This window comes from Osmia bicornis, chromosome 10 (genome assembly GCF_907164935.1).
Source record: "Osmia bicornis bicornis chromosome 10, iOsmBic2.1, whole genome shotgun sequence".
Lineage (NCBI taxonomy): Eukaryota > Metazoa > Arthropoda > Insecta > Hymenoptera > Megachilidae > Osmia > Osmia bicornis.
The window spans coordinates 9409486-9429420 of NC_060225.1; the positions used below are offsets into that span (position 1 = coordinate 9409486).

Consider the following 19935-nt stretch of genomic DNA (forward strand, 5'->3'; position numbering starts at 1 on the left):
TCGCCATTTTTAAAAGGAGTTCAGTCGCTAATCAACCGCGGTCAGGTACAGTGGGGTACTCGCGGTGATTGTAACATCGCAGTTGCGACTTTTTTGCGCGTTTAAGTCTCGACGTACGAGGCAATTTACAATGACGACAATGTAAAGAAGTTATACTTTTCGTTAAGTGTAACAAAAGTGTTAATAGGAGTGATCGAAGTAGACATCAACGCGAGTAACATGTCCAGTGCACCGCAAATGTCTAGTGGGCTTAGTAAGCTCAAAAAGAAACATTTTCGAGTCAAACATCAAAAAGTTAAGCTGTTTCGTGCAAATGAACCTCTTCTCAGTGTTTTTATGTGGGGTGTCAATCACACGGTGAGTAGGTACTAACATATTTACGTGACAGCGTCGTACGTCATCCAAATTGCCATTTTCTTCCTTCATTCTCTTGAATCTGAACAGAATCGGTAATTTAGGAAAAACTGGCATTATTTTGCCAAATTATAATTATTTTTCATGATTATTTCGTATATATGTCTATACATATATACACATACATTTTGCTTGAGAAAAATTAATTAATTGCTTTCATTAAGGAATAACATAATTCTAGTTACATGGATGACTTAATTAAAATATCAAGTTAATGAAAGCAATTGCGTATTGTATTTACAAAAAGTAAAATGTGATTTTTTTGCAATGTTTAGCTTGATATTAAAAGAGACTTAGTACAGTAGAATCAATATAAAAGGTCAAAGAGTAATTGGTAAATAAATGATTTGCTCTATTACATAGACATTGAATTTTACTTGTTATTAAATGTCAATCAAGGATGCACTTAAAATGGGTTACTGTAGAGAATAATAGAAAGAAATATGTATGTGTAAACTCTTTAATATCCATTTATGGATTATGATATCTATGTACATAGCCGTATCATTTCATTACATATAGATTAGATACGATAGATTTGTTGTGTTCTGTCTAAGTTAAAGTACTAATACTAAATTTAATTGTACAGTTTATGTATTTTATATTGTAGATTCTTTAAGTTTTTGTATTTAATAGTTTTTACTCTTTACTTTCTCTTTTAGTATATCTAAAAAAAAGAAAATTAATTTAAGAATGTATTTCTATATAATATATTACAGATAAATGAGCTTAGTCATGTTAATATACCAGTAATGCTCCTGCCAGATGATTTCAGAGCTTACAGCAAGTTAAAAGTGGATAATCATCTTTTTAACAAGTGAGTTAAATTATACTTTATAAACCAATATATATTTGATCTAAAATTATTTTTAAAAATAGTAGAAATAAAGAATGTAACATAGGTTTCACTACATTGAATGTTAGTTTAAATGTTAAAAACAATTTTTTATTTAACATAGGATAAAAGTCATTAATGCAAAATTTAAAGCAAATAACTGAAGTAATCTATTCTAAATATATCGCTAAATACTGAATTAGTAGGTTGGTCACTGCTTTTAATAATAGAATCAATGAAGGTCCTCATGATCTAACATTATAGTTAACGATAAAGATATGCATAATCTTAGTAAATAACTAAAAACACTAAATTTTCAGTTTCATTTTACTTGTATGTTTGATATTTAAACTTTAAATAAACAATTATGAATGTTTTTATATGTAACTTTCTGTTTTAGAGAAAATATGCCATCTCACTTTAAGATCAAAGAATATTGTCCATTAGTATTCAGAAATTTACGAGAAAGATTTGGTATAGATGACTTGGACTATAAGGAATCAATGACAAGGTAAAAAATAATTTATTTTGTATTTTATACTTTACAAGTACATTGTTTGACAATGATTTTCAGAAAATAACTGGAAGGTATCATTATAGTAGTTATAAAGTTCTACATTAATTTGCAATATATTTTATGAATAAAAAACCAGTTTTATTTTATTTCTTAGATTTCTTTTTTATTAAATTGCACTGCATGCCAGAGATGTATGTATCATGCTATGTGTAAGCTTTTTGTATAAAGTGCAATAGCTGTGGTGCACATAAAAATTATCTGTATGTATTAAAACAGTTTGATACACATTTTTTGTTCATTCTACTATGTAATTCGTTTATTTATTTATAGAATATTGCAGATTTAGAGATTTTACTTATCTTCAAGGAAGATAATGTACCCAATGATTCATAGGCAATTTATTGTAATTACAAATTTTGTCTGATATGATTCTGAATTGAAATCTCATCAGAAATCTATTCTGTAATATTAGTAGTAATGTTTTATATTTATAAAAATTGTATCTATAAAATTTTTCATGCTCGTGTATCTTTTAAAATTTTATCTGAAAGTAAAGGAAAATCTTATGGTACATATATTGATGTTGTGACTAATATATTCTTTGTATATTATACAGTAATATTCAGTTTTCAGTACAGAATGTAATACAGTACCTTGTAGCTATATAAATGACAATACATATTACAAAATAACGAGCCGATTTGTTTTACTTCTTTGTATATACAAAACATAGTTTTCATTTGGATGCAACGAGTAAAAACTTTTGTAGTAAATTATAACATAAGAATTTTGATACTAGATGTCGGGCATTTAATCCTTCGCGAACAGAGAGGCATTGGAATTTGGCTGGGAGTGGAAAGACTCGTGAATTGGTTCACCGTTCTGCTACTGCTCCTTCGATAACCCTCTCTCCTTCTATTATTTCTCAGATCCCAGTCCTAAATAAGCCACTACGTTCCTACAGTTTTAAACCAAAACGTCTGAGGTTAGCTAGACTTGATTTTTCATTTTGTGCGTGTTGCTTGTGGCTAACACGTTCCCATGAGTTCTTTTATTAAGCACAGAAAATCAGTTAAAACACACGAAACTGATTTTAAATGATATTCTTTTATGGTGTTGTTCTGAACAAGACACGTGTTTACATCCATATTTCTGTGAAATATTACAGAATAAAATATTAAGAATCACACATAGTCAAAGCATGTATTTAGTTGCTTTAACTTAAAATACTTTTAATCAGAAACATTATGTTCTGTATTAGTTTTTCATATAGTATCATAATGGTACATATAATTTATATTGTAACATATAAATAATAACATTATTATGAATCAATTATTAATAGTTAATTTGATAAGTAGTTCCCTTTTTAATGCATGTTGAAATATGTAGTAAACATAAACTAATAGCTACTAAGTATTATACAGAACTGTTGTAAAAAGCAAAATGTTTTCACTGCAAAAAATATATAATTTGTTTTGCTTTCATATAACAAAAATTTAACATATTATTAGAACTAAAATTGTTCTCTCTCATTTTCAGATCGCAACCGATATTGGATGACTCTTCTGGAAAAAGTGGTGCAAAATTTTACCAATCTTACGATAAATTGTTCATTATTAAAACTCTTACGAGCGAAGAGGTAGAAAGAATGCATTCATTTTTGAAGCACTATCATCCGGTATGTATTATTGTATAAACTATTATCGTTATTTATGATTTTACTTACGTATAAATCTAACATGTTTATACTTACAGTATATTGTAGAAAGACATGGAAAAACTTTGTTACCTCAATATCTTGGCATGTATCGCTTGACGGTAGACGGAGTCGAACATTATGTCGTTGCTATAAGAAATGTATTTTCAAATCATTTAACGACTCATAAGAAATTTGATTTAAAAGGCTCAACAGTTGATCGTGAAGCATCTGACAAAGAAAAAGAAAAAGATCTGCCTACTTATAAAGATAATGACTTTGTTAAGGAGGGAATGAAAATTTATATCGGCGAAGAAGCGAAAGCTAAACTTATAGAAACGTTAACTGCTGATGTTGATGTGAGTCGTATACTTTTATCGTACACTCATTTTCATATATTGCATTTATTAATAACTACCTTTACAGTTCTTAACGCGGTTGCACTTAATGGATTATTCCTTATTACTTGGATTACATGATTGTGCACGAGCTGAACAAGAGAACAGAGAACGTGCTGAAAGAGAAGAAGAGGAGGATAATCACGAAGAGGAAGATGATAGTGAATCGGGTAGCGGACTTGATTCACGAGGTCCAATAGGAGAGTATGTGCTACTCTTGAACTATGTTATAAAGTATTATTTTCAGAATTTATAAAATTATTCTTTTCTTAGCCGTTTATGGGGTTGGAGTGGTGTTGCTGGTATGGCAACACCTCCTGAATCACCACATGCCGCGTTGATGCGCGACACAAGTTTACAATATGAAGATGCAATAATTCCTGAATTAGATATTTATGCAATTCCCAGTAAAGAAGGTAATTATACTGTACAATTAATACTTTATTTATTAAACTAACTTTTCAATTTTATTCTGTTTCAGGTGCACCTACAAAAGAAATTTATTTTTTAGCCATAATCGATGTGCTGACTCATTATGGTGTTCGTAAACAAGCAGCAAAGGCAGCTAAAACAGTGAAATATGGTGCTAATGTTGATGGTATATCAACCTGTGATCCAGAACAATATGGCAAGCGATTTATAGAATTCATGAGCAAAGCTATAGAATAAACCCGTTGTTTGTTGTTGTTAGGCTTGTACATTTGGACCGCTCGTTCGAAAGTCGTGATATAATACTGTCGCTTTTATTATATTTACGTTTAGTGCATTGAATATGTGTTCTTTGCACTTTGATGTTTGACTACAAAGAGTTTTACTTGGTACGTTAGTACTGTTCTATTACGTGTCTCAGTATTTCTTATGACATTTATATTGGAGTTAGACGCGTTGCGAGTGGTTGAATTTTGCGAATTACCACTTCAAAGGAACCGATGAAAAATTTCTTTTCAAAGGAATGTTTATTAATATTTACGACCAGTGACATATTTTCTCAGTATTCATTAACAATTTTTATATAAACATAATTGTTAAATATTGTGGTTCTCTTGTGTTCTCTATGTTTCAGTAACTTGATTTGTACTTTCAAAACACGAAACTTTTATTTACGTGCATTATGTGTACAGGCAGAAATACATGAAAGTTTCATAAGATATCAGAAGAATTTGTTTCATAAAGAGATTCTCGATATTCTACTCATGGGTATGCTTCGTATTCATATTTGCCGATATGTTTATTGTTTCGCTGTATTCAACTTGGCATATGAGTGACGTTGAAGAAACTACATTGTCGTACTATTATGTCGTACATTGTTGTTGGTACACATAATGTGCTTTGAAAACTACGTTGATTACCGTCATTTGACAGTAAATAATATATAGTACGCTAGTTTACTGGGAAATATTAAAATTAATGTTGATGTTACATATGATAATCTCAAGCGAGACACAGTCCGAGTGTTTCGTTAACGAAGCCTACATCTATCGTAAAAACTCTCTCTGATTTCATTAAAGCATATTATGATGCTTCTACTGTCTGTGGTATTATCTGAAATGTTTAAATATTCGAATATTAGAATGTAACTGCTATTACAATGAAAATTCTCATTTTGATAGGTCTAAACAGAGGAGAGAAATTATATTATACGTGCAAGAAAGAGGTACTATATAATAAGAGCTTCAAACTTTAAAAATTACGAGTGAATGTTAAAGTCTGTATATGTCAGCTCTTCGGTTATTTCAGTTACCGCGAGTCGGTGTTCAGATCATCGATTCGCTTAGTTCGTGAAGTATATTTGCAGGGAACAAAGCGAGTCGTATGTATTATGCACGATTCATGTCTCCTTTAATTCATAAAGTGCTCAAAGTTAACGAATGGATTTTCATTATAGAATTTAAGAAAAAGAACAAAAAATGACTTATATTCTTCTTCGACACATTGAGGATGGTATGCCAGTTTGTTCTACTCTTAGAGAGGTACGATTAAAAGTATTGGTCATATTGATTTTTCAGCGCAAAAATAAAGGGACGTCTGTACTGCGTTGACAATACGTAAATTTTTGTAACAATATATAAAATCTTTAATCGTACACGATTCTCAATGTGTTAGAATTTTGGCGCAATCAGTTGCACAAGAAGTCGCTTCACAATTTCGATGCAGGACAATTTAATTAACATAGCTTGACTTTTTTATTTCACAAACTTGTATTGCAACAAACTAGCTTCTAACGAACAATATTCTAAGATCATACACCCTTTTTACTATGGGTAGAAAAAGAGGGAGAATGCATCGTTGCATAACACTCTATCTTTAAATAATCTAATAATCGATTTTTTATAATTTGTTAAAACTGATTATAATATAACGACTAATTACTTTACTAATTAAGATATTCATCTAGTCCCGATACTTTGTATAATTTTATAATCCGTCCAACGAGACGAGTCGGGATATGTTTACGCGCCCGATGCAGGGCTGGAGCTCAATTGTTTCCAGTTCTTCAAACGTTTTTATCGAGGTTTGTGAACTGTGAGCCGAGACTGCTTCGAGCACGTGAGTTTCTATGCATTTACTGTCTCGTCTCGTTGGATAGAGTATATATGTTGCCAACACATTGAAAAGATAACAAGAGGGAATGAAAATGTAATGCATATTGCCGACGCTGCTGTATTATAAAAATAACATTAACACTTGCAAAGATACGCTCAATTTCTGTACGATAAAATATAATTTGTTCTTTAAATTATAGCTTACCGTGATACGGTAGTAAATTCTTCGGATATATTCTTTTCTTCTTTTTTTTTTATGTTTTTATTTTCTTACTACCGTATTAATTTGACTTGCAACTACTGAACACGTTTCAAATTTGTTCAAAATCTTTGTTCTATTTGAAAGTTTGAAATATATAAATTTACAAGGTGTTTGACTGGACTACCAAAAAATTCCATGATTTTCCAGTTTAGATTTTTATAATTTGCACCGTGTAGAAACGATGTATATATTCATTACTTTGCTGTTGGCAATACATATCCAGGCTTCTGTTGTCCTAACATTTGTATTATTCACAGAGTCTGTGTTGTATGTATAGGCCACGGGAAATAGATGGACATTTAACATATTACGGAATTATAAATAAAAAAGATATGAGAAAAGAATATGTTCAATTTTATTTTGTAATAAACAAAGTTAGTTAACTTTTAACTAACAATATTTGTCAAAACAATTATATACTTTAAACTAAAAACAATTATTATTTATTTTTATATTGCTAAAATAACTGAATAACAAGATATATATATTTTTGTCATTAAGTTAAACAAAAATATGCTGAATATTCATGTAAATTATTTGTACTTTAGTTATTGCATAGGATATCAAAGAGAATTTCATCTCTTCGTGTCTTTGGTTCCTACATATATATTATGTATCTAAATTTATCTATAAAAGAAATCTTGAGAATATTTTGAAAGCAAAATAATACGTATAAAAGTTTGCCTATTAAATTAGACACGAAGTTTTTTCAAATTCTTTTCTTCTGATTCACAGCAATCTTTTTGAGAAGAGAAATCTTTAGGTTCTGGGGACAAGTAACTGCTGCGTTTTCTTCTTGCAACAGGTGATACCTGTTTCAAGTATTCCAGGTCATTGAATACAACTTGTGCACCTCCTCCACTAGTTGGTAATATATCACCCTACAATACAAATATCGTATCGTTTATATTCTATTATAAAAATATATTTCACAATAATACTAACACTAACTTTATATAGTTTAGTTTCGAGTTCACCATCCGTATCCTGTTCCTGTGCAACTAGACAATATTTGGATGCTCTGTCTGTTATATCTTTTGGATCAGTTAATTGCGTAACGCTTCGTTTATGTCGAATAAACGGTTGGAGGATGGTTCCAACTGGAACTAAACCAGGAGGCCGATGATCTACCCATCTTTCTGCACTTTGAGATCGTCTGTACCGCAGATTCACTACTGGAATTCTTTCCTAAAAGTTACTGAAGGTAAAATAATTTGATACAATTTCATACTACTTTTACAAAGCAACTCACTTTTCTACTTAACTGAACATCACCACTGTCCTCAAAGGTAACGGTAGACGCAACTTGTGCACTACTTTTTGGTGTAGTTGTAGAAGTGGTGGTTTCTATTACAGTAGTTGGTGCAAGTATACTAGTCTTAGATGTTGTAGGAATTGCAGTGTCATCTGTTGTTGGTGAGATTGTTTCCTTAGATTCCAATTTTCCTCCGGTATCAATTTTATCGTCATTTATTAGTATCTGTTTGACTAAGTTTAATTTATCTTCTGCTCCTTTCATTTGATTCTAAATAAATATCGAGGAAAATTAATAATCGTATAAGATATGTATAATTATGGCTCTGTACCTGAAGCAGTTCACGTTGTCGGCGAAGTTTACTTTCCAATTCTTTGCTCATTTTATCGGCCTCTGCTTGAATTTTGGTGCTATATTTTTCCTTCACTCTTTGTTTATCCATTGTACGCTGATTTAGTAACGCATCCTTATTCCTCAACTATCCAAAAATATTAATTTTTATTGATCTTTAGTGGAAAAAAAAAAAATAATGTAAAATAAAGGCATTACTTCTTGCTTCATATGCCTGATTATATCATTAGCGCTATTTAATCGGTACAATAGGGTGTCGATTTGTCCTTCCGTTTTACATATATGTGCTTCCAAAGCAGATATCTGTAACAATTGTTGAATAATAATTACGATGCTTCAAATATTCATTCGAAAACTTACTTTCTTTTTTTGTTGATCATTTGAGGCCTTCAACGTAGAATTGTCAATTTTCAATGATACATTTTCTCGTTCCATTTTTACCAGCTGATTTCTAAAATTAGTTTCTAAAAAGATGAATTTTATATGAAATTTTATAAACGGTAGTATTTTATTTGAAATGAATAGTAGATCGAAAATATTACGTTTTTGTCGCAGATCCGCTCGTAAAATATTTCGTTTTTGGATACGAAGTTCTAAAAAGTGCATAAGTGTAGTAATTATTTCATCATTGTGTGGATTCGTTACATCCATTTCTGGAAATGGTCCTCCGAGGCTACAAGAAAATTAATGACATAGTAAAATGATTTCTTGATTTTAAGATGTACAACTGAATATAATGTACCTGTAAACTAAACCTAAATCGACTTCTAAGTTAGCAGCATCTGGATGACCAGCACTTTCCAATCTGTTCTTTGCTTCTTTAAATATCTATAAAATAAACATACGTATAGATTTTATACCGGTTTTATATAGATATATTAACATAATTTTTCTACTTTCTTACTTTATTAGCTTGTCTTCTGCCAGGTACATATCCAAAATCTAACTTCGAATTTGTAGAATTTGTAACTTGGATTTCTTGACTAACTTCAGCAAATTTTAACACTTGCTACATGAAAAAGGAATAAACAATTTGTCGTTACTTCTTAATAAACTTAATTTTAATGAAAACGTCCTTACAATAGTTTCGTCATAGTCGTCTACACTAGGATTAACGCAAACAATCATTCTGACGCTTCCTTCGCCATCGAAATAGTTTTTAAACAAATGCGTTATTTTTGAGTCTCTATAGGGAACTATTTTGTTTGTACCCTGAGTTTGATTTTCACGAAGTATTTCCAAACAAGTTCGTAGTGTCATTAATGAGTTATTTATATTTCCTGCATCGATAAACATAATTTATTCATGTGGTCAAATGTAAAAGATTTTCATTAATTACCTGCTTCTCTGAGTCTTTGACCAGTATTTTTCGAACGATTTGTGCGTTCGCTTCCAGCCAAATCAACTAAAGATAATTGACTGATACAAATAACTCTCTTGTCTTGAACAACTTGTTCACCATCTCTATCCAATGGTGCCTGATAGAAAAATAATGTTGTAAATATAGCACTGTAAGAAGGTCATTGAATTATTTTACCTGTACAAGTCTTATAGTAAAAACGCTATGAGATCTACTTGATTCTGCATTAAGAGTAGTATATGCAATGTGCCTCTTCCGTTGACCACGTTCAAATACTTCAAACGCTTCTTCCGAACTTTTTACTTCTATTTCTGTACATCCATGAATGTACATATTTTTGTTTCCATCCTCGCGGATTATTTTACTCTGTAAAGTTCTGAATTTTTCAATGTTTTCATAAATCTGAAGAAATGTTAGCTACTTTTTAGAGAAATATACTCACTTTGTTTTCCCGTCGTGTTCTTCTAGTAGATCGTACACGCTATTATTATAAACTTCTATGTATGTTACAAAGACTGCATATACATTATCCTCATCAACAGTTAAAGTTCTAGATTCGTTACTTTGATTTAGAACATCACCATTATTGTCACCATCACCATTAGCTTTGCATCTAAAAAAATAAATTATTAAAACTATCTAAGAATATTTATATATCATGCACATTTATATGGGTGTACAGAACTTACAATTTAGGAACTTTTCCATTTTGCATCAGTCTTTGAAGTTCATTTTGTCTATCTAATAATGCATCAGCTTCGCTTTGTATATCAAAACCATTCAACTTGTCTGGTTTAAAAATAAATTTCTTTGCTTGGTAATTTGCTATGCTATTAAAAATGACATCTAAACTACGAGGCATGATGCCTATATCATATGGATTGCCAGACATGGTATAAGTTTTACCACTTCCAGTTACTCCATATGTAAAGAGTAAACTATTTTTACCATTAACGAGATTTTCAACAAGTGGCAAAGCTACAACATCAAATATTTCTTTTTGAGAAGTATTTGGACTAAAAACATAACTAAAAGATGTCTGAATAACTTTATTTGTGGTGCGAATATTTGTTTGCCCTGTTTCTGGTGGTGTAACAATTAAAGTTGTATCAGAAATAATTTTTATACAGGATACATCATTAGGATGGACCATGGGTCTCAAACGACAAAATACTTTAACAGGTTCTTTGGGTGCATCGTCAAATTTCAGTCGACTTGCAACTTTACGTGACACAACAGGTGGTTTCGAATACCTACCGAAATAAAAATAATAATGATATTATTATTACACATCATTAGCTCTTATATGTATTAATATCGTCAATAAAACATACTTTAATTTAAGTAGACACAATCTGAAAATATATTAAATTACTCGAAAATAAAACAACGTAACTTACACAGATTTCATGATGGGATCAATTAATACTTTTCAAAGATTAAAGTTTGCTTCATGTAATTGTTTCAGCAAAAATGTTTACAACTATTATTACATTCTATTTACTGTAAGAATGGTTATTGATGGTTATGCGCACATTATTTAACGAGGTTTAAAATTTAAACGTGTTTAAAGTGAAGTCAGCTTCTAGATCATTTAAGGCGCGTTTCTATTCAATAGAAAGTGTAAAGAAAAAGATGTTACAAATGTACATACCCTTAGCTATTAGGAAAAATTAAAATATTTGGTAGGTTCTATGAAAGAATAAGACATAGCTTTGATAGTAAAACTTTACTGAAGAAAAAAATTTACAGTATAATATTGGTACATACACTCTATACAATTACATAATTTTTTACAAATTTTCTTATTTCTTTTCCTGTATATCTGGCCTTAAATGTGTACCATCACAGAAAGGTCTATTTGATGTTTGTTTGCAATTACAAAGCCAATAAGATTTAGTTTCAGTTACAGTAAAATGTATAGGCCTTTGTTTAATTTTCAAAAATTGATTCTTATGAGTACCATCACAGAATGGTTGACTATGACTTTGACCACATAAACACCATGCATATTTTTTACCAGCTATACAGGTATACTTAAAAGGTTTATTGTCATATATAACACCATTTTCAGTTTGTTGATTTGCACTGTAATACTCTTTTAATGGATTTGTAGGTATCTCTTTGTCACTGTCCTTCTTTTCAGAATAACATCTGATCTGAAATGACATAATAATAATAATTACTGGAATGGAAACGTAATAAAATCTGCGATTTCATTTAAAATTTTGTAGAAACTAGGTAAAGATCATTATATCAGGCGATGAAAATAGATGAATAATGTTTTTTCTAAATAGCATATAAGAACTTTGTACGTTTTAACTTACATTTCGATAATTTAAGATATTACCACGTACGTATTGTGGAACTCTGATTAACGTTACATTCATGGTTAGCACCTTAGGTTATGTTTTTGCTACTAAGCAAGACGAATATAATGAATAAAAAAACAACGGCTAATACTTTCTTTTAGAATTATTATTTAAATTACAGTTACTGTTACTTTACAGAATTAAGTAATTGTTAAAAGGACTGCGATAGAAGTTGAAAAATAGAATTGAGACCACTGTTCACAGAACTTTCAGCATGTACCTAGTAAACTATGACTTAAATGACTAATTACAGTTATCAAAGAAATGTGTAATAAGTTTTTTCAATAGCTGTAAAATGTATTTACAAATAATTACAGTATGTATGTAAGTGAACACGATGTAGAAAATTAACACGAGACCGAAGAACTATCAAAATAAACGTTTGACAAATTTGTATTTTAAAAAGACCGCCATAAATTATTTTAAAAGTTCGATCCTAGCGCCATCTATACAGAAACGGTGGAAACTACACGACAACTTACCGACACATGACCTACGGGGTCCTAGACACCCCACGATAAATTCAGACCGGTATGCAGAGAGCGTCACCTATACAACGGGGTTCCTGACACCCCAGAATCATATGTCGGTATGTAGAGATAATCGCGTGGGGTTCCTGACACCCCAGAATCATATGTCGGTATGTAGAGAGAATCGCGTGGGGTTCCTGACACCCCAGAATCATATGTCGGTATGTAGAGAGAATCGCGTGGGGTTCCTGACACCCCAGAATCATATGTCGGTATATAGAGAGAATCGCGTGGGGTTCCTGACACCCCAGGATGATATGTCGGTGTGCAGAGAGAGTCGCGCGGGGTCTCTAACACCCCAGGATGATCTGTCGGTATGCAGAGAGAGTCGCAGGGGTCCCTGACACCCCGATGCCATAATATCAGTATGCAGCGAGCGTCATCGATGCATCGGGGTCCCTGACACCCCAGACACCATAATGTCGGTATGCAAAGAGTATCACTGGTACTTCGGGGTCCCTAACACCCCAAGATGATATCAGGTCGGTATGCAGAGCTCTGTCGCAAGGGGTCCCTGACACCCCAAGAGATATCAGGTCGGTATCCAAAGGTCGGCTTTTGCGCCGCGGGGTCCCTGACACCCCAGGATGAAATCAGGGGCATATGAAGAGGGCACAACAAGTATAATCGTTTTCTAATTTCTTTGCGGAGTTTATTTAATAAAGATTATTACTGTCAGTAAAGGCGTGTTCCTTTATACTTACACCTCACTACGCGTGTGTTACAGATACGTTCAATGGTAGAAGAAGAGAATATTTTATTCTCGTATATATAAATATTGCTATTTTAATTTAGATTTCTTGTACCGCGATTTTAGGTAATTTTTAAAAATTTTAAATCCTAAATCAATGTACCACATTTCGTAAAAGTTTATTATTTTTAACCGACTTCGAAAAGGAGGTGATCAGTATTTGATCAGTTTTTTTAATGTATTTTTATGTATTACACGATGTCCTAGCGTTCTTCATTTTTCTTCGTTAAAGGGGTGAGTAGGAAGTATGCGATGTCAGCGAACCTTTCAGTTCCTTCTCGTTGTTGGGTCGTTGAATAATTAATCAGTTGTTTTGAATTAATTTACAAGAGTACGGATTATTCATTTTACAAAAAATGTCATTTCTTTAGACTATCATTCATTAAATTTGAAAATTCATTTCTGTATAAGTACAAAGATGATACAGAGACATACTGTCGCCAAACATGTTTAATCAATTTCGTTAGTACCATTGTTACAACGTTTTTTAAGTCAGAACAAGATTCTAAACGTCCAGAAATTATGAAAGCGGTCGAGAAGCAAGGGTTGCTAACAGTTCCTTCTTTCGCTCTTTCTTTTTTCGGATGGAAAGTCACTTTAATTACTCGCTGAATTCTATTTCGAACGAGTGGAACAACCAGATACGGATCTACCTAGTGTCCAAGAAGGTTCGAACAAAGAGACCTTAATCGACCAAGACATTGGAAACTTAACGAAATTGTCTCGTGCCAGCAATTGTCTAATCCGTCAACCTGGCTTATTCTTAATTCTTCATTATTTCTACTATTGACTTCCTTTCTTCTTTGATTTCTTGTAAAAACAGTACAAAATCTAGGTAGAATTGTTTGTTACGGTAACATTTTTATAAAACTTTGAATAATTAAATTGATGGTCGACATCGCGATACTTTGAGAAGTAAGTAGGAATACTTCATGGTTACTAAAACATTGAATTAAAGTGGATCTATTTTCTAGACAAATAACCAACAATAAAATTAATTTCAGAAAATATCGGTGCATTTTCTTGCACGTGAATTGTGAATGAACTTATTGCTTCGCGAGGTGCAAGAGACCGGATATGGATGAAGCTTTCCGGGTCATTAAAATCGAGTTGACGATGGTCAGCAAATAAAAAGCACGAGTATCATTCGAAACCCGGAAGATTCTCTGGTCATTTGCTTTTTATGTCGTGGCGTTTTACGAGCACATCACTCGGTAGATTCCCGATCGGGCCGTTGGAGAACCTGGGAAATCGAACTCTTCTTCGATTCAATATTCTTGTCAAAGTAAGTGAAATTTAGACAATTAACAGCTCCAATTTTTTGTCAGATTCGCGTCCGATTCATTGGTATTAAAACAAATTGTTGGAGGAGAATAAACAAGACGTCTGTACGTTCGGATCAAAACTGTATCACGATTGTTGAGCTTCGTGAAGAATTCGATGAAAACTTGTTGAGAATAAAAAAATACAAGGATAAAATCGAAATTGAATGAAATATTCAGAGGATTTCATCTCTGTTTTTAATTAACTAAACTTTTCATGGTCTAAAGATATACGTAAGAACCTCGAGTTATCTTTTTTTATCTCACAAACTCGAAGGAACATTAATTTTTGGTTCTCTTTAGGAGCAACGAAAGTTCAACCATGCCACATCAAGAAGAATTCAAAGATCAACCATCTCTGATGGTTATAAAGGAGCTGAAAATTGAAAAGTAGAGATCATGGAACGAAGGATCGAGCATCGATCGAAAATGATTGCACAGAAGGGTGCAGTTTCGTGCAGGAACGGTGTCCCGCGATTTTATTGCAGATGTTTTGAAAAGAGAAGAAAACTCTTTGGGGGTCAGCAAGGAGAGGGTACGAGGTGCTGTTTTGCGATTGGTCGCCGGTAAGGGTCGCTTGAATGCTTCGTGGGTGGTTGGGAGAGACTATATAAAGCGTTTCACGGATCGTGGTACATCGCAGTTGCTCTTACGTGTTGCTTCACCAGTGTTTCGATATTTTTTCATTATCAAAACGCGTTTCAGATCTCGTTTTGATCATTGTTACTCGATCGACTACGTTGCTGTTGAAAATGATTTGATTTTTCCAGTGAAGTTGTTCGTGATCGTGGAAATAAAAATTAAAAGGTTGAACGAGTATTTCTTTAATTGACGAAATTTTAGTCGACGATCGAATCCTGTGATATTTTGCAGGAAGTTAGACAAAGTTGAAGACCTTATCAGGAAAATAATTTTCATCGAGGAACCGTTCTTTAAACGTCACAGGGTTTATTTCAAGTAAATCGTCATTCTAGTATTTTAGAAAAATGTTATTTCACATTTCATATATAATATTATTAACCTAATGAATGATACGGGTGCTTAAAAATTAGAAAATTATGCTTGCAGGAGAAATAATGTTTCCGCGAGGAAGAAAGATTCAGTTGATACCGTGTTTCGGTAGCGTCGAGATCGTAACGTGTTTATGGATCGCGTGTGCGGTTTTAACCCTGGTCGCTTCCCAGCCAAACTTCTACATCGGACGATATGGTAAACGACAGGAACCACGTGCAGGTGAGTCGTTAATTCTTCCTAAATGAAAAATTATTCAACGTTTCAGTTAACAAATTGCTAACTATTATTTTGTTAACCAATAAACATCGGTTCAAGATAGAATCATTTCTTTAACTTCAATTAGTATTTTCACTTCGCTAGATTTCAAATTTTGTACTTGAAAAAAGAATTGGTTGAAATACATTTGAAAAAAAAAGAGTATTGCAAGTATAAAAATAGGGGTGCTTCAAGATTCATAGGGTATTCTTCTTCCGTTGTTTCACGTTCGTGTGACATAAAAAGGACTATAACTGTCACAGGATGAGGACATAAACCAAAGAAATCCATTTGCTTAATTTGCAGAATAATTTACAAGAGGGCGAACCTTTAAACGCGAACAACATTTCAAGGTTTCACGCGTTAACACGTTAGAAGTGGGTTATTCATAAAAGTAACCCACGAGAACTCGAAGCTCTTGATCAGTTTTCTTCTCTTTCGTCTCTTTCATTTTCATTTGGTTCGCAATCAGAAACGTTGCGGTCGTTTAGCGGCCGAATGGTCAGTGTCGTCTTCAATTAGTTTCCAGTTGCCGGTTACACGATCTCTTCGCTGGGAATACGATCCATTTGTACTAAACGTAACTTTCGATAAATACACCCTCTTTTGTCGCATTCGACACGTCGCGATAATTGACCATTCTTCTTTCGTTCCCTTTAGTCATACTTCCAATTAAAGAAATTTCCCTACGAGAAATACTATCTTTTCTTCAGCATTCTCTCACCTTTCTCCCCTGCCTCTCGTTTCAACAAACAATTAATGTTCGTTGATCCATGTTAATAATTGTTGCTCTATCGATATCCTTTGAAGCAATTACTTGTTTATTTCCCATGTTCGCATGACAAAAGAAAAGTAGCAATTTGTTAACTGAAAATTAGAGCACGTTAAATATTACACGGTGAGGGAAGTATGAAAGTTGTTGGAACGTTCGTTCATTAATTATGCTCGCAGGATTAATACAGCTGGGACGATACTGTGTGATTTAATAAATGAACGCATGCTTTATGTTAATTGTTTGCTGTTGCTGTGTTCGTAGATTCTTTGTTCGTGTCGGGGAGCAGGTACGGACGTAGTCAAAATTTGCAAAAGAGCAGCGAATATTTACCAAAATTGGTGGAAGTGGTGCCAAGAATGGACCGGTTCTTTCTGGGTAGTCGATACGGCAAACGTTCACCTTTGGATTATCGAACTGTATCTTCCGTAAATCGATTCAGCGCTGTTCTAAATTTCATGGATCAAGTTAATCACGTTAATCTCGATCGAGACAACGACGCGAGGAATGGAAACGATCTTGTTCTTCTATCCTAAGACTATCGTTTCGTTGGTAAGAATCTTTTTATCTTTTTAATTAAAACGATTAGATAATTTTTTTTTCTCAACGTTTGTTAGGGACATGTACGTACGTGGCCGTATAAAGGGGCACGTTTCTTTCTGTTTCTATTTCTATTTTTGAAGGGTAGCAATTACTCCTGTAAAAATTTCTCCCACAAAGAGATAATCTTCTTTGAGTTTTTAATAATCTTTTCTTCAGAGAAATAGTCATACACTTGCAGATGTTTTTTCTTCATTTACAGACACGTACGACGACTCGTTGACTATTTCTCCTGCAAACGAAACGAAAAGAAAATAGCGACGAGAAGATGAGAAGAAAATAGCGAACGAAAGAGACGCGAGACATTTGAGTGTGAACACGTTTCGATTTTCTAACTAGGTTCTCTGTTTTAATGATTCATTGTTCTTAATCGAGTTAAATAGTGTACAAAATTTTGAGTGAAGTCGATCAGACACGCTGAAGACGAAAATATAAGCTTCAATTGACGCATTTTCGTTCTTTATTTTACTATATTCTTTTCTTTTTACTATTTAGTTTTTTGAAAAATGTCGTAATTTAGATTTTGAAATTACCTCGATTGTCTCACGGGGAAAACGAAGCACGTCTTTTTCAGGCAGTTTAACACGTGTTACGATGTAATTATTTTTGCTAAAGTTTCGTTAACTTGTCAGTAGTAGAGGTCCGTGTTAGATCAGCCCACTGGGAAATTTTTCTTTCTTTCGGCGTTTTATCTACTTGTCGTTTCTCTCGAGCCTTCTATTCTCTTTTATCTTTTTATTTAACGTTGCTTCGCGATTATTATTTAACCTTGTCTTTAAATTTTAGCCGCCGCGCCGTAGAGATAATACGTTTTAAGAGGTTTCTCTTGTTTCTTCTTTAATCGCTTTCGTTTCTCTTTGCTCGTCGCATTAATATCGAGTTTCAATCGTGTTTTCCGTTTCGTTTCCATTTTACGTTATGTGTCTTGAAAAGACGCAACAAGTTTCCGTCACGATCGAACGGGGTGAGTTTGGATTCGATTATTCCATTTGTTTCTTTATTTGTACGAGTAGGTGGGCGGTCTTTAACGCGTACAATTTTATCCCGGAATCCCTATGACGATAACAGTATCGTTTAGTTTCTTGTGCCAAGTGCTAGTGGCTCGAACGATTTCGAATCACCGTGGTTCGTTCGCGATAATTAAACGAACTGGAAAATGCGAAACACTCTCGTTTACGCTTCTGATACTTACGATCATGTTCTTTCCCCTGTAATAGTTGTACCAATTATTCTGAAACCATCATTAACAAGTGGTTGTGTATAATTTTAGAAAACAAAAGAATCTTGTGAAATCAATTCGGTAGTCTTATTGTTAGTAGAAACAGCCATGCCTAATTCGAATCTTGTCGGACCGTTTTCTCCCTTTCGTTCTTTTTGTTTTCCATCAAGAAACTCCCTTATGAGTGCGAACCCTACGCCTTTTAGAGTCAGGGTACATACTCTGAACTATAAACGGTATTAAGGAACTTAAGTAACTTTCGTGACATTAAATTTTCATCTATTTAACTAGATGAAATTCAAGCATCGAGGTCTCACGGCAGTCGACAGGTTGAAGGTAAAACGCCCTTTCATTTCTTTCCCCTGTTCTCTTTCCCTCTTGTCCTTTCTTTCATTAATTTTTCACCGAGCAATCTTTCTCCCTTACCGTCGCAAACTTATCGCGAGGATTTATAGAACGACATAGACGTTCTCGTTCGTGATATTGATTACCATCGAGCCTCGAAATGCCGATGTGCCAATTAGAAACATCGCGTTCCGTTCACTTTCGCCGATGAAAACGAGCTGAGGTTGATTCGAAAGCATCGAAAGTAAGATGCAAGAGGATCCATCGTATCCTCGCCAGTGGATGCAGTCTAGCGTGGATCTTGTTCCAGCAGAGTGATCGAACGGGGAATCAACGTCCACGAGTAAACTGGACCAGGGCACCGTGTTACCCTTCACGGACAATGCCATGTATCGATTAGAAAGTGGATAATACGAACAAGATCCGTGCATTCTGACACACGGCGTGTCTTTTGCTTATATCTCTTTACTTGCAAACTTTATGCTTTCAAGTATATTGTAAATTCCAGTGCAAGTAACATATCGTTCACTTTCTCTATAAAGCCTCGAACGTGTCACAGCTATCGGCGTAACTTTTACTAAATTCTTTCTAATATATGGATTATGTAACTGGTTGGAGTTACAGTGGTATCTTTAGTTTGGATCATCCAGGTATTTTAACCGAAGAAAGTTATAGAGAGATGGTTTCGTTGAGGATTGAAATATTGGCGAGATTAGGATGATTTAGATTTAAGGGAAGAGCAGACAACGGAGACAGCGGCTGGCAAATCGAATGGCAAGGTCTTTAAAAGATTGCTCAATCGTTTTCAAGACCTACTTTTCATGCGACCCAGAGGAGAAAGTAAGAGGAGTAAGCAGTGACGGTCGTGTGCTCGAGAAAGTTGGGGATCGTTTACACGTAAGATATCAACAGAAGGGTATTTTAAATAGCTATTTACACACTATGCTGGAATAGATTTGCGATTATTACATTTTAATTTTCTTAAAATTTTCAGCTTGACCAAGGAACCCTGTTTAGCCGTAATAAAAGAAACTACAAGTATGGGACTTGGTAATTACAGTTTTTGGGTTTACATATCTACTAGAAGATCCTTACAAGTTTGATGATTTGAAAATGTTAGT

The 19935-nt window shown here is 33.4% G+C and overlaps 4 protein-coding genes across 5 annotated transcripts; 2 read left to right on the forward strand and 2 right to left on the reverse strand.

The window, feature by feature from the left end:
- Window positions 1-20: 20 nt before the first annotated feature.
- On the forward strand, window positions 21-6241 carry LOC114874213 (phosphatidylinositol 5-phosphate 4-kinase type-2 alpha). Of its 2 annotated transcripts, XM_029183311.2 has the most exons (9): window positions 21-357; window positions 1134-1231; window positions 1650-1760; window positions 2566-2751; window positions 3309-3447; window positions 3525-3824; window positions 3892-4067; window positions 4137-4279; window positions 4345-6241. In XM_029183311.2, the coding sequence occupies exons 1-9, from the start codon at window positions 220-222 to the stop codon at window positions 4530-4532; spliced, it is 1479 nt and encodes a 492-aa protein (XP_029039144.1). In that variant the 5' UTR covers window positions 21-219; the 3' UTR covers window positions 4533-6241. The 2 variants fall into 2 exon arrangements, with proteins under 2 accessions (XP_029039144.1, XP_029039145.1); XM_029183312.2 differs by lacking the exon at window positions 2566-2751 and having other exon boundaries at window positions 23-357.
- A 764-nt stretch (window positions 6242-7005) lies between these two features.
- LOC114874223 (kinesin-like protein KIF23) lies at window positions 7006-11250 on the reverse strand. The gene is made up of 15 exons (XM_029183323.2): window positions 11035-11250; window positions 10324-10887; window positions 10077-10247; window positions 9812-10010; window positions 9614-9752; window positions 9355-9554; window positions 9179-9283; window positions 9017-9102; window positions 8817-8947; window positions 8635-8738; window positions 8473-8577; window positions 8255-8401; window positions 7921-8193; window positions 7620-7856; window positions 7006-7549 (listed from the first exon to the last, which is right to left on the reverse strand). The coding sequence occupies exons 1-15, from the start codon at window positions 11043-11045 to the stop codon at window positions 7361-7363; spliced, it is 2661 nt and encodes an 886-aa protein (XP_029039156.2). The 5' UTR covers window positions 11046-11250; the 3' UTR covers window positions 7006-7360.
- Window positions 11251-11348: 98 nt separating this feature from the next.
- On the reverse strand, window positions 11349-12366 carry LOC114874225 (CDGSH iron-sulfur domain-containing protein 3, mitochondrial). Its single transcript, XM_029183325.2, has 2 exons — window positions 11962-12366; window positions 11349-11793 (listed from the first exon to the last, which is right to left on the reverse strand). The coding sequence occupies exons 1-2, from the start codon at window positions 12022-12024 to the stop codon at window positions 11440-11442; spliced, it is 417 nt and encodes a 138-aa protein (XP_029039158.1). The 5' UTR covers window positions 12025-12366; the 3' UTR covers window positions 11349-11439.
- Window positions 12367-15280: 2914 nt separating this feature from the next.
- On the forward strand, window positions 15281-17689 carry LOC114874224. The gene is made up of 4 exons (XM_029183324.2): window positions 15281-15566; window positions 15678-15842; window positions 16915-17202; window positions 17453-17689. The coding sequence occupies exons 2-3, from the start codon at window positions 15686-15688 to the stop codon at window positions 17184-17186; spliced, it is 429 nt and encodes a 142-aa protein (XP_029039157.1). The 5' UTR covers window positions 15281-15566; window positions 15678-15685; the 3' UTR covers window positions 17187-17202; window positions 17453-17689.
- Window positions 17690-19935: the final 2246 nt, after the last annotated feature.

Bases quoted from the DNA above. Each gene is read 5' to 3' on its own strand.
- LOC114874213 (XM_029183311.2), top strand. From the start codon at position 220: ATGTCCAGTGCACCGCAAATGTCTAGTGGGCTTAGTAAGCTCAAAAAG. The intron at 2,752-3,308 runs GTTAGCTAGACT...TCTCATTTTCAG, and splicing joins TTTAAACCAAAACGTCTGAG to ATCGCAACCGATATTGGATG. The intron at 3,448-3,524 runs GTATGTATTATT...TTATACTTACAG, and splicing joins TTTTGAAGCACTATCATCCG to TATATTGTAGAAAGACATGG.
- LOC114874223 (XM_029183323.2), bottom strand. The intron at 10,248-10,323 runs GTAAGTTCTGTA...TTATTTTTTTAG, and splicing joins AATGGAAAAGTTCCTAAATT to ATGCAAAGCTAATGGTGATG. The intron at 8,948-9,016 runs GTACATTATATT...ATTTTCTTGTAG, and splicing joins GATTTAGGTTTAGTTTACAG to CCTCGGAGGACCATTTCCAG.
- LOC114874225 (XM_029183325.2), bottom strand. From the start codon at position 12,024: ATGAATGTAACGTTAATCAGAGTTCCACAATACGTACGTGGTAATATC. The intron at 11,794-11,961 runs GTAAGTTAAAAC...ATGTCATTTCAG, and splicing joins ATATCTTAAATTATCGAAAT to ATCAGATGTTATTCTGAAAA.
- LOC114874224 (XM_029183324.2), top strand. From the start codon at position 15,686: ATGTTTCCGCGAGGAAGAAAGATTCAGTTGATACCGTGTTTCGGTAGC. The intron at 15,843-16,914 runs GTGAGTCGTTAA...CTGTGTTCGTAG, and splicing joins ACGACAGGAACCACGTGCAG to ATTCTTTGTTCGTGTCGGGG.